Below are 13,171 nucleotides of genomic sequence, written 5' to 3'. Positions count from 1 at the left end.
CTTTAGGTCCCGCTTTGTTCGCCATGACAATTCAGTCCATAGTGTTTAGGATTAACACTGAATTAAATATCTGGTACTTAGATGATGGAACTATAGCAGGAGATCCTGACACAATTATAAATGAGCTACACAATATTCGAACTATGGCAGCAGACATCGGACTACACTAAATTTTATGAAGTGTGAAGTAGGATTTTTTGGAATTTCCAAGATCAAATGGAAGTGTTATATTCACAATTTAAAAATTCAACGCTGGGAATACAACTTATCAAAACCTCTTTAGCCTTTCTACTTGGTGCAGCCCTTTCACCTGAGGCAACACGTAATTTGATAGTCGAAAAAACTAAAAAATTAGATTTTTTTCGTGTCACGTCTGGCCCTAGTCTCAGCACATTCAGCTTTTTATCTCCTTCGTGCGTCATTCTCCATACCGAGAATAATCTATTTTTACGCTGTTCTACCTCTTGGCGTGAAGTCGATTTACTAGAGAAGTTTGACACCGTTCTGAAATGTGGACTGGAATCGCTACTCAACTGTAACCTAAATAGCAACTCATGGATACAGTCCTCCCTTCCAGTTGATTCTGGAGGTCTTGGTATTCGTCGGGCTATCGATTTGGCGTATCCTTCATTTTTAGCTTCGTTCTATGGATCCCGACATACCATTGAGATACTCCTCAACCAACTGAATGAGCCTCATAGAATCTGATGTCCAAGACTGCATATCTGACTGGTCAAACCTAGTTGGTTTAAGTCCTCCTGAAATAGCAGACAGAAGTTCGCAGTCAGTTTGGGACAAGCCAATCATCAAATTATATCAATCAGTGTTATTACAAGAAACAGACAGTCAAGAGGATAAGGCTAGACTTCTCACCTCCTTATCACCAATTTCAGGTGCTTGGCTACAGGCATTACCTTCACACACCCTAGTTCTGCACCTTCCAAACGAGTTTTCGTATTGCAATTACACTTCGCCTAGGAGTAGGCATCTGTGAATCACACAACTGCTCTAAATGTGGTGCATCAGTCAAGCAGAATGGTCTACACGGTCTGTCTTGTATAAGTAGCTCCGGAAGACATGTGAGGCATTCGAATGTGAATGATATTATCTGGAGAGCACTCATATCGGCGGAAGTTCCATCTGTTCGTGAACCTGCAGGGTGTAACAGACCTGATGGCAAAAGACCAGATGGCATGACGCTGGTACCATGGAAGAGGAAAAGGATTCTTTTCTGGGATTTCACCTGCTCTGACACTTTCTCGTCATCTAATCTCACTCTTTCTTCATCTCGAGAAGGAGCTATTGCAGCCCACAGAGAATGCGAGAAAAGAAAATATAAAGATCTACACGATAGATACATGTTCGTGCCTGTAGCCATTGAATCGAGCGGCACTTGGGGCCTCAAAGGGCTCAGTTTCATCAAAGAAGTAGGCCAACGTATTGCACACGTTACTGGTGACAAGCGGGCTACTACTTTTCTGATACAATGCATCAGCATAGCAGTTCAGCGAGGAAATGTGGCTTCCATTTTAGGTACATTACCTCCTGGCATATTATTAGAAGTTTTCCTTTTATAACTAACTGTTCAGAATTTGCTGTTTTATCTTTCTATATTAAAAAAAAAATGCTTCGTTCTCTATTAGAGTGGAAATTTTGTGGGAAAATGTGTATGAATAGTTTTTCTAAAAGATTTATAAAATTATTTACGGACCTCATTATACAGGCAACTGATAGCGCAGATAGCGACATCTATTACTGTGACTTTATTATTAGGATTAACGTGACGCACAGTCTGGACTGACATTATTATTTGGATGTACCGGCTAGACTAGGGGTTAAAATATAAAATGTATAAATATACAAATAGGGAAGAGTAATTATTTTGAGAAATAGTTTCTTTAAATCAAATACCCAGACTGAATCTCACTGTGAATATAAAACAAAAACGAATCAGGTATTTTACAAACAAAATTCGACTTGAGGGATCAGGAAGAATGAAGTATGTTCAAATTACAGTACGGCGTACATAACTTATCTATTATTAGACTAATTAGAATATACACTCAAGTTTCAAAAGACTCGTTGATACCGTTGTTAGCGGTGGGTGTTGTTTTGAGTGTTTCGGATTGTATAGAACAAGAATTATCGAAATAATACTGTAATAATAATACAGTGAAACCTCTCTAAAGCGGACAACCGTGGGGAATCAAAAATTGTCCGCTATAGAGAGGTTTCAATATTTTGTTACGTAAATTAGTAAACAAGGTAATATGCAATTAGAAAAACATATTTTTGCATGAATCTTGTATCTATTTACGAATATTACAAAAATGTTACTGTACCTGCATGTTCTGCGTCATCCAATAATCTATCCATTCACGCGCAACAGAAATAAGATATTATAGTTTTCTACACTTTACACTTATCACTACTTACTACGTTTTCAGTATGTCGCTTTAATTTATGTGTTAATTGCAGTCCAGTAGTGTCTTTTTAAGACAATATGCATATCCACGGGCAAAAAATACCAAATTTGTCTTCTGCTTGGTTAGAGATTCCAGCAGGACAGTAGAATAACGTGTCATCCCAAACGGCGGGCAACTGTCAATCACTTTTGTGTCTAAAACAGGTTTGGCGGGAGTGGAATACAAGCAAAGGACATCAGAGTGTTGTTAAACAGAAACACTTCGTCTGGATCGCTGAGCAGACAGTTGAGGAGGCAAAATGTTGTCTACTTTTCAACTTGTTTCTAGAGAAAGTGTCCGTAATACGGAGGTAAATAATACCTATACAAGACAGAAAAAACTGTCCGTGTCCGTACTAGAGAGTGTCCGCTTTAGAGAGGTTTGCCAATATGTTTTTTCCTATCACAGTGTTTGGGGATTACAAAATATGTCCGTTACGGGAGGTGTCCGTTAGTAGAGGTTTCTCTGTAATAATAATAATAATAATAATAATAATAATAGGTTACTATGGAAAAAGCTGATTGATTACTTGAGGTTTATTGGGGACACCAACGTAAAAAGCCGAAATGTTGAAGTTTACTAGAACTATCTCTGTTGCGTAAAGGCTTTCGTTCATGGGTAAAACCATATGACTGAGTAGCGAAAATGGTTCTGTCTATAAGCCCTTTCTGCTGGCCTAGTGGCTAGCATGCGGACCTTTGATACACGAGGTACGGAGTTCGATTCTCGGTGGGAAAACATTAAACGCATTACGGTTTTTCGGATGCCACCTAAAACTAGGTAAACGTGTGGTATAATCTCGGTGCTGAAAAGGGACACTAAACTTCCAACAAATAACATAATATCCAAGTTTTCTGGGGTTCTTTAATTTTCTTTCATATCATCGTTCTTCCATTTTCTCAGCATCACTCACGTGAATTTATCATGTTTATTGACTTGAGGATAGAACCATTTGATCTTCAACTGACTATTTCATTGTTACCATCCACATAAAATGACATTAATATATGTCATTAAAAAAATAGATTACTGCTCTCAGTTTGAATTTTAAAACAATGTTAACTTAAAATATGTTTTCAAGTTATTTACTCGTATAGCCAAAACTATTTTAAACTCAGAGGCATCCATTTTTATGCGCAAGAAGAAACATACACAGAATTCAGGAAGACAGCCAAATCAGTAACATATGAAAGTTACGTTAAGGGCGTGAACAGACTCACGAAGAGTAGACTTGAATTGTGCAAGATCCTAGTACATATCGGATACGTTTTAAATAAATGAAATATGTATTTCGAAGAACTTCCAACTGTACACGGGGAAAGTGAACAAATGGGCAGTGAAATACACACCGCAGAATCATAAGTTGAGCCAGCGTTCATTTCAGATTTCTAAGCTGCTGCTAGAAAGTGAATACAACTAAATAGTTTTATTCGGTCTGTAAGTAATCTTATGACAGGGAGAGCTCGCCTAGCAAGGGTAATCTATCTAATGTAGCAGCAAAAATAATTGTAAAGAATGAAAAATTCTATTAAAGTGCCGATATTTCAGAAAGGCAAAGTGGATTGTAGTAATTAATACATACCCACCGCCCCCGCACGTTACTACAAGATCTTAGAAAGTGGGTTGTAGCATGTTTGATAAAAGTGGTTGAAGATTATTCTTGTCAGATGCAGTAGGTCGAAAGTTGAACTGGATTTTCCGTATTAGACAAATATTAGAAAAGAAATGGTAATCTGGCAACACAGTTCACCAAATATTCATAGATATTATTAAAACGTATGTGACTCTTTCCAGAAAGATCGTACGATTAGTGAAGGCATGTGTCAGTAACACCAGCAGTAAAGTACGAATAGAAAGAACTTTGTCAGACGTTTTGAGATTTCATACTAAATCTAAAGAAGGGAAACTCATTGTCACCGACATTCTTTGATTGTACTGTAGCATATATGACCAGGAAAGTTACAGCAACAACAGAGGAATAACGTTGTATAATCTTTACCTGTTACTCATGCACGTGGACGACATAAACTTGATGTGAAGTGGTATGAAGACATTGCAAGAAAATACATATATTCTCCAGGGTTTATACTGACTTTGGAAGTCAGGGAAATTAAAATGAGTCAGCAATTTTCTGATATTTTTTTTAGGTGCCTATAGATGCTATGGAGAACAACACAAAGAATCGAGACACTCAAAAAGAAAATAGGGAAAAGGCTGAAAAAAGAAAATTATCTTTAGAAATAAAGAAGCTTAAAGAGCGCCAGAAGGTGTTAAAACTTCAACGTTTGAAAGAACGACAGATTAAATCACAACTTTAATTGCTACAGAAGAAAAGAAATAGTTTTGTTGATTGTAGATATATTTGCTTTTTCTAACTCTAAGGTAAATAATAAGATTCCGTAATATCACACAGCGTCATGGAAAATTTACTTAGTTATACAGAGTCATGGAAGTCAGTATTAGAATTTCAGTGTGAAGCCTGTTCTCGTAACAGCATTTAAAGAAAGAAAAAGGAAAAACCTTCGAACTTCACAATATAAATGCGTCACTGAATATTGTATGAGTTATTAGATGACGCCTAAGACGGGTGGTACACACGTCGCTCATATAGGAAATTCTCGTACAGTGGTCAGAGTTCTAGTTGCAAATAAGGAAAAAAAAAAAGAAAGTGAAATGGAGTTTTTTGGTTAAAATCTCAGTTATGTTCTTTAGGCTATAGGAGACGGATGATTAATAAACATGAATGATTGTGAAATTAAATTTTTGTGATCTCCGGCCGGAATTCGAGCCCCGGACCGTGCACTTCCTAGTTTCAAAGGTTTGGGATAAGGGGCCTATAGCTGTAGCACCAAGGAGGAAAATAACACATAGTGATTGGTGTAAATGAAGTTTAAATACTCTGTTGCATGAATATACTTTGTTTCTTTTTTTAAATTAATTTATGTGCATTATTATTATTTTCTCTTTTCAGGTGGATGATGATCACGGAAATTTACCAGGTGCCGATTTGTTGTCGCAAGCTATGTCGGAATTGAGTCAACCATTTACAGAGTTTCGAGCTGTTGCAGGCACAGATCATTATTTTAAAATTGTCCATGCATCTCCAGGTCATATTATGGTAACCCAATCTCCTCCTCAAAGTACTGATAATCTAAATCCCCAAGCATCACCTGCTCCCTCGCCTGCTTCACAGAATACGGTGATGCATCCGAGTCCAAGTACCACTCCGCTGAATCCAGCTACTCCAATTCCTCAAAGAGGCCCAGAGGCCGCTGTCATTCTTACATCTCAGGTTTCGTTGCCTGATTCTCCTTCAAATTCCATTTCCGTGTCGAGCCCAGGATCCCAACTGCACGCAACAGAGGCTGTGACGGTCACTACCTCGCAGATCGAACCCTCACAGTTGCAGCAAATTTTGGCTTCCACTCCGTATACAATCTCTTCCTCACCTGCTCCCAATTTAGCGATTCTTCCACGTACTTGGGCTGCTACTTACACCTCGTACACAGCCCGCTGACGGTAGCTTTTGAACTGTCTCTTGTGCACACTTTGGGTATAACCCGGAAAGGGTTATGTCACTCACTCCTCAAAGAGTGAGACACTAGCAGTTGAGGCTAGTGATTTTGTTGCCATGGATGAAACCTGGCAAAGCAAGCATCGTCTTTTGGGCTGGTTGCAGAGCACATTTTGAGCATTGTTGTCATGCGTCCTTGTCCAAGCAGGAAGCAGAGAAATTGCATTTCATGTTCAGTCCTTTGAGGCCAGAGGTTTTTGGTTGCCCTAGTTGTGTAATGCAGGCTGTGTAGACTGATGAGTCACATTTGGATTGTGACGAGCAGCTGTAGAGGTTATTTTTATTAGACACCTGTAGCAAAGATTGCAGATAGGTGTAAAAATGAACAGAACAAACATGGTACCTGGAAATATAACAATGGGAAAAATAATTGTGCTTTCTTTTTGAGAAAACAAGAGATTGTTTTGTTGTTAAGAAATTTTACTAGGTTGTATAGTAGTACAGAAATGGAACTTGGTTTCCACCTGAAATGGTTGTAGTTTACCCGCTTTTATTGGTGTAACATACATTATGGAGATCTTGTGATTGTCCTGAGCCATGTGAAGTACAAATTTTTAAAGTATTTATTCCGTGTACGGTAATTTGTTTCGAGTTTAATTTTGTTTATATCAGCAGGTAAATTATTTGGCAAATTACGTAGATATCTGCAGTATTGTCTAAAAGTTGTGCAGAGTTGGTAGGATTAAATAGTAAGTTAATCTTACAATGCAGTTTGTTAAACATCTTGTTCAAGTTGTTGTGTTCTTTGAACTGAAATAAATATTGCACTAATGCGAGCTGCAGACACAAACGACAGTAAGTCTTTGTATGAGAGTAACTGATGTACTGGCACTGTAGAATGTAGTTTGAGGACGGCTGATGGAGACTGGTTGAGAATGAGAACCGGAAGCTTTAATTACTTCTACTAAGGGCTTTCATTTGGGACATGCTGGATTTATTTGATCGCTAGGTTGTATATTGAGAAAGCTTTGTATTCAGGTTGTTGAAACGGTCTAGTGATGAACTAGCAAGATGTTTTATGATGTTTTCAATTACATATTTTTTATTTTTTTTAAAAAAGTATTTCTAAGATTAACAAATTTGTGCTGAATATTTGTAATTTTCTGTAACTGCGAAACCAAACGCGAACGAAGATAACTGTTGTGAGGCAATTTCTGTATCTCTATCTATCTATCTATCTATATATATATACATACATACATTTTGTGTGTATATATATACACACACCAGTGGTCCCAGACTGAAATTTCTATGCCGCAAATAAGCCAATATCTAATTAAAGAACGAAGAATGGGCTTTAATTTTTAGATTTGACTTTTTTTTCGAACTATCACTGGTTTCTGTCCAGTATGTATGTAAGTGAAGAAGAAAATATATTCTTTGAGGTCTCCATTGTTAACTTTCAGAATAAATAATCGGAAGGAAATGCCTCACAGTTGCTGCATTAGCAGTTATTGTTGCACGTAGTGATAGTAAACGTAATAATGCCTGTTCCGTCAGTGTAGATGATGGGTTTTTTTGCTTCATAGCAGGCATATATACATCAAGAGCCACTTCGAAAAGCACAAATATTTAATATATATTGCCACTTAAAACAAAGTGCGTTAATTAAATGGATAGTTTACTGTTGCAGTTTTCTTATTTTTGTGGACTGTATTCAAATTCTCAGCTGGGCGTGTTTTTTTTTTTAAAAAAAATATTATGGTGTTTTGTTGCATGTTAATATGTGAAATACCTATTTCAGCTCCTCAATCTCCCTGAACAGAGTAAGAAAATGTATTTTTTAAGATTAGGATAGAATAATGTAAATAAATTCATTGACTGATTGTTTTTAACTATTTTCCTGTGGAAGTAATAATACATTACAATGACTTGTTGTGACTAGAAAATTGTTTCTTTTTGAGCAAAACATATAATGGAATGTCTGTGCTGACTAGTAAACTGTAAGCAGGGTAAAAGTAAAAACTTGTATATTTAGTGTGGATTTGTTCACATAAATAGATTATTCTTGAACTAACGTGAAAAGGCGAATTGTTATTTTATATTTTAAAAAAGATAACTATTTGATTGTCTAAAAGATGTGTATATGTACAGAAACACGCAACATAGATGTGTCTTTTACAATGGCCATTTCTATATCGATAAGAATTTGTGTTAAAAGAACTATAATAGTTACACATGCACTAAAGTAATGTTCTGTGGCAGTGGTTGTTTGATGTATGGAGAAAGAAATTCTCATGGTGTTTTCATGAGATTTGGTTTAGTGTTGCTAATATGGAAAGCGTTCAAATTGAAACAGAAGTTATACTAATAACCTGTGTACTTTTGAAGTATGTATAGTGAAACTAGACTAACAGCCAGATAGTTACTCGTTGGTTTCTAGTTGTACGAATGAATATGTAATCATGTGGTTTGTTATGCGAATACTGCAAAGTAATAACATCTCTTGTTTGCATTTTCTTGCTTTCTTTTTGTTTTCGTACAGTATAGAACAATTGGATTAATAAATGATAGGATTAGAAGAATATTTTGCGTATCGTAACACTTTGGTAATTCAACTGAAGTTATGCATAGTTGATTCTTCCAAGAAAATTAGAATGTAAATAGCGATATTATTCGCTGTAACAAACTGCGTAATTAAACAAAAGCCTTTAAATAATAATAATAATAAGTGAAATTATTGGTTCAGAGTCAACAGAGTACAAACTTTTTCCCTTCATATAACGATAACGCAGTATTATATAAGACTGTTTGTATGTGCTTTTTCGCTCAGGTTTAGGTACGATACTTTTTTAAGATTTATTGACCCCTGTAGTGAAATTTACTTATTTGCATGAGTTTCATCTGCTTTGTATTGTTAATTTCGTCTCATCAACTGATAATTGTATATCAAAAAAGAATGCGAATATATATATATATATATATATATATATATATATATATATATATATATATATATATTTGCTTTATATATATATAATTATATAAAATTGAGAAACTTAATTGCAATATCTTGCCAATGAATTCCTTTTGTTTTATAAGTACGAATTTAATTTGCCGTGACCTTATAGCATTTGAAATGAATAAATTGAAACATTTTGAAGAACTGTACTTCACAGTTGTAACTAAAACAATAATAATTATATGGAGAGTTAATAAAATAAGTAGTTTAAGATTTGATGTTAATAGTTTGAAGAAAGGAGATAACTTTATTTTAATAATTAAAAAGCCTGAAATCATGTACGCTTCCAGCTTTCTTTAGGTGTGGTATGTGCCAGAAGTTGAATAATACCTTTAGCAACATTTGTGAGCGCTTTCATAGTGGAGTTGAGTGGCGTTAACAGAAGTAGAGCACATATCAATCATTGGTAATATTTACCTTTGAATGATTAATTTTTTTGATGTCAAGAAAATAAACATTGTTTTATGAACACTATATATACTGTATTTTTCTTGTTGAAAATAATTCTGTATGTAAAAGTTACATTCAACGTAAACATGTTCTGATATATTAATATTCATTAGTACTTTTTGTCAAACCTGCAGCGAGTTTTAACAGGTTTGTCTTGTTATTGATGAGGGTATGTATGGATTCTAAGCCTAGAATGGTTTACCAAAACAAGAAGGAAAAAAAAAAAATCTTGGCATTCCAAAATCTCTTTTGAGTTGTAATTATATTGACAAAAATACAGTACTCACGTTGTAATTGCGAATATGTGACCATTGATACTGATTTTATATATAAATATAATGTATGTATGTGGGAAATAACTACTGGAACGTGATGACACTGAGTCGATTTTGCCTGAAATTAGTGCTACTTTATTCCTGTACCCTCTTGTTCATTAGTAGTAGTAGTAGTAAGGATAAGATTTGTATATTTTTGGAATCAAATTTGTCATACTATCACGGACCAGTGATTTCTCGATCCATTCCTTTTCTTTCTTTTCTCAAATGGATTTCAAATTTCTAATACTTGAAAATAATGAAATCTTTATTTATTTAAAAAGAATGTGTGTGTGTGTATGTATATATATATATATATGCGTGTAATTCAAGAGATGTTGTGCCTGTCGAAATCTCCTTATTTCTGTCATTTGTTAAATACAATTCAATAGAAAGCAAGAACGTAAAAGAAAAAAAAAATGTTTAATTAGTCAGTTTCATACAGAAACATTATATGAAGTTATCTTCAATACACAGCTTGCTAATAATGTATTTTTCTTTTCGTAATTCTTCCAGTCGTCTGATTTCTGGCTCTTATAATGAACTGGGAGTCTTACTTTTATTGTAAAATTCTCTCGTGAGTCAAACTCCTCATTATTTTAGTTTTCTGAGTTGAATTGGAAAGATACGCAGATGAAATGCTTTCCTTCGGAGTTTGGCCAGTGTCTCCTAGTCCTCTAGTTTATTTATTTATTTTTTTCTGGCATTTTTGTTTGTGTCTGCTGTCTCAAGAGCACTGGAGCAACAATTACATTTGTCACTTATCCATTGTGTTCAGACAACTCTTGTTTGTTCAGTGACAATGGCTTCTAATAAATATACTGATAAATTAATAAATTGTTGGTCTTTAAGTAATATTAATTGTTTTATTTAGCATTCTCTGTACATTATTTATTAAGGTTTGAATGATGATGCATGGAATAGTAAAGACGCACTGAAAAGAAAGTTACGAAATAGTGGATCAATCACAAGGAATGACAGCTCATTTTCTCTATATAAGTTGAATTGACCAATGAAGAAATAAATTATGCGTTAATCGTCACGCCTGAAACAAATTCACAGATACTCCTAAAATGGCTTTTCCTACAAAATATTAGTGAGCTACAATCTATGCATAGATATACATACAAATGCTTTTCTGATGTAACCCGCTTAAAAAGCAGTCGTATCAATAAACTTAAAAGGTACTCTTTTGCTCCTTCAGATTATTATAGATTGTTCAAAAAATTAAACGTCGAATTTTTGCTGACAGCACTGCCACGACTTATGTAAGGACGGTATTTAATGGAGATAGTGTGTATTGAAATTAGATGTTTACACTCACAAGGTACACTCATGTCCAAAATTATTGTCGCATGTCTATAAATATGTTTTTATAGAAATATAATTTGATAACGAATTCGCCCCGTATTTCTTATAATGTTAGTATGTGTATAATTGGCAAAGACGTGTATGTGGCAAATTTCATGTCAAAAGAGCAGTAAATAAGAACAATAAAACGAAAATAAAACTTTATTGTCCATTTAGCAACATTTTGTTTTACACATTCTAATTTTCGTATTTGTAATTCTTTTCCTATGAAATTTACCACAAATATACATTTCCCGATTATACACATAGTATCACTATTAAAAGTACGCTGCAAAATCATTATCAAATTATATTCTTACAAGAAGACAGTTATAGATATGCGACAATCATTTTGGACATGAGTGTACATTCGCGAAGTGTCCCCTCGGGATTCATGTAAAACTGATTGAAATGCGAAGTTCTCCATGGCTAAATGTGTATTGTACTAATTTTAGCGGCCCATACGGGTAATTTGCTTATTTATGAGTTTTCATATATCCGGAATTCAATCATACACTACTATAACGCTCGGTCACAAAATTGCTTTTAGTTTCTTTAGATGTAACTGAACATGCATGCGGGCATATTCAAAACAAATTGGATCAAGTACTGCTTCTCTAACACGTGTTATCCATACCGGCCGCCATATTGGATTCAACTTTCGGTTTTTCAAATGGGAATAGGTGCATGTGATACATGAAATTCATATAAAATTTTCTCGGAAATTCATTGGTGTAGTGAGTTTTGTGGTAGCTTGTACCATTTGCGAGATATTATATGTTAAATCCCTCTAGGCACTTCGCGAATAGACATTGCAGATTAATATCAGTTACGCTTACGTTTTTGATGTTGACAAATCAAAACAGTTTCTAACTGAAAAAGTACTGTAGGTATAAACAAACTCTCTACAACATTGGTGTCATAATCTTACAACATTTCTGTGAGTGATTGTTATTACTTCCATGTTATACTATAACAAAGAAGTATTGTATTACGAACAAAATGCCTAATGCAAATCTAGACACGACCAGATTTTGGTGAAGATCTACCATATCCTATTTACGTCTGTGTGTCTGTATAGTCTAGTAGCTTAGCAGCATAAAAGGGCCGAATTGTGCAAAATGTGATACCAACATGCCACTTTCAGGGATGATGGGCCTATTATTAAGAAGTAAATCCTGATATAGAACCACCTCGGCGGGGGTCTTGTTTTAGGTATATGACGTCATCAATATGGCCGCCAACGAACTTCGACTTAACTGAGTTTTAAAATGTATAACTCCATTACCATTCAAGGTAGAAACTTCGTTTCTCCTTTATTTTGCAAACAATCTATTGTACCTCTATTGTCATTATAAATACTTGCCTTATATTGCCACCATTTTTAAATATGGCGTCTCAAACTAGAAAAATGTTTATTTTCAAAACGATTTTCTACGTTTTATAGCAAATAACTTTGAAACTGCTATGATTATGGAAAAATACTCTGAAACAATCGTCAAAGGTCATTTCAATAGCTTTCGAACGCGACCAGAATCATTGATGTATCTCAACAAATAACTGAGATAATCAATATTTTGTAGGACTAAATGTTGAACTTTCGTGAATAATGCTCGAATGTACCCGTAGATGTAGTTATATGGCTTTTGTAATTCCATTGGTTCTTTGATAATAGGAACATAGTACCGCTACCAGTATGTTCCTTTAAACGTGGAGAATAGCAAATCACAAGTGTTTATCTTCTGTCGGTGCTGAAAACCCTTTATAACGTCATAAATCCAAGATGGCCGCCGCTGTTTATCCCCGGTACGAGAAGTGGGAATTTCTTGCCACAGAAAAATAATAGAAACATGCAATAACCGCCAATCTCTTTCTTTGGATGTGAAGAATCTTAACATAACATGTGATTGGCTCCCCTTTGCGTTTAGAAGCCAGTATATGACGTCACAAACAGTATGGTTCCATGGTTTACATACGGATTATGAAAATTATTTATTTCTCGCATTAGAGAAACGATAGAAACGTGCAACAACCACCTATATCTTTTTTCATATGT

At 34.9% G+C, this 13,171-nt stretch overlaps 1 protein-coding gene across 10 annotated transcripts in view; it reads left to right on the top strand.

Moving 5' to 3' along the window:
• The window catches only part of LOC145686000 (uncharacterized), a 131,171-nt gene extending 120,549 nt beyond the window's left edge, over positions 1 to 10,622 (top strand). For all 10 annotated transcript variants that reach the window (XM_081758821.1, XM_081758824.1, XM_081758828.1 and 7 more), the window contains one exon: positions 5,437 to 10,622. In XM_081758821.1, the coding sequence (XP_081614947.1) occupies positions 5,437 to 5,982 (546 nt within the window). In that variant the 3' untranslated portion in view covers positions 5,983 to 10,622. The remainder of the gene's footprint in view (positions 1 to 5,436) is intronic.
• The last annotated feature ends 2,549 nt before the right edge of the window (positions 10,623 to 13,171 follow it).

Source organism: Thermobia domestica, chromosome 5 (genome assembly GCF_964235325.1).
Source record: "Thermobia domestica chromosome 5, izTheDome1.hap1.1, whole genome shotgun sequence".
Classification (NCBI taxonomy): Eukaryota; Metazoa; Arthropoda; class Insecta; order Zygentoma; family Lepismatidae; genus Thermobia; species Thermobia domestica.
This window is presented reverse-complemented; position numbering and strand designations above follow the sequence as displayed.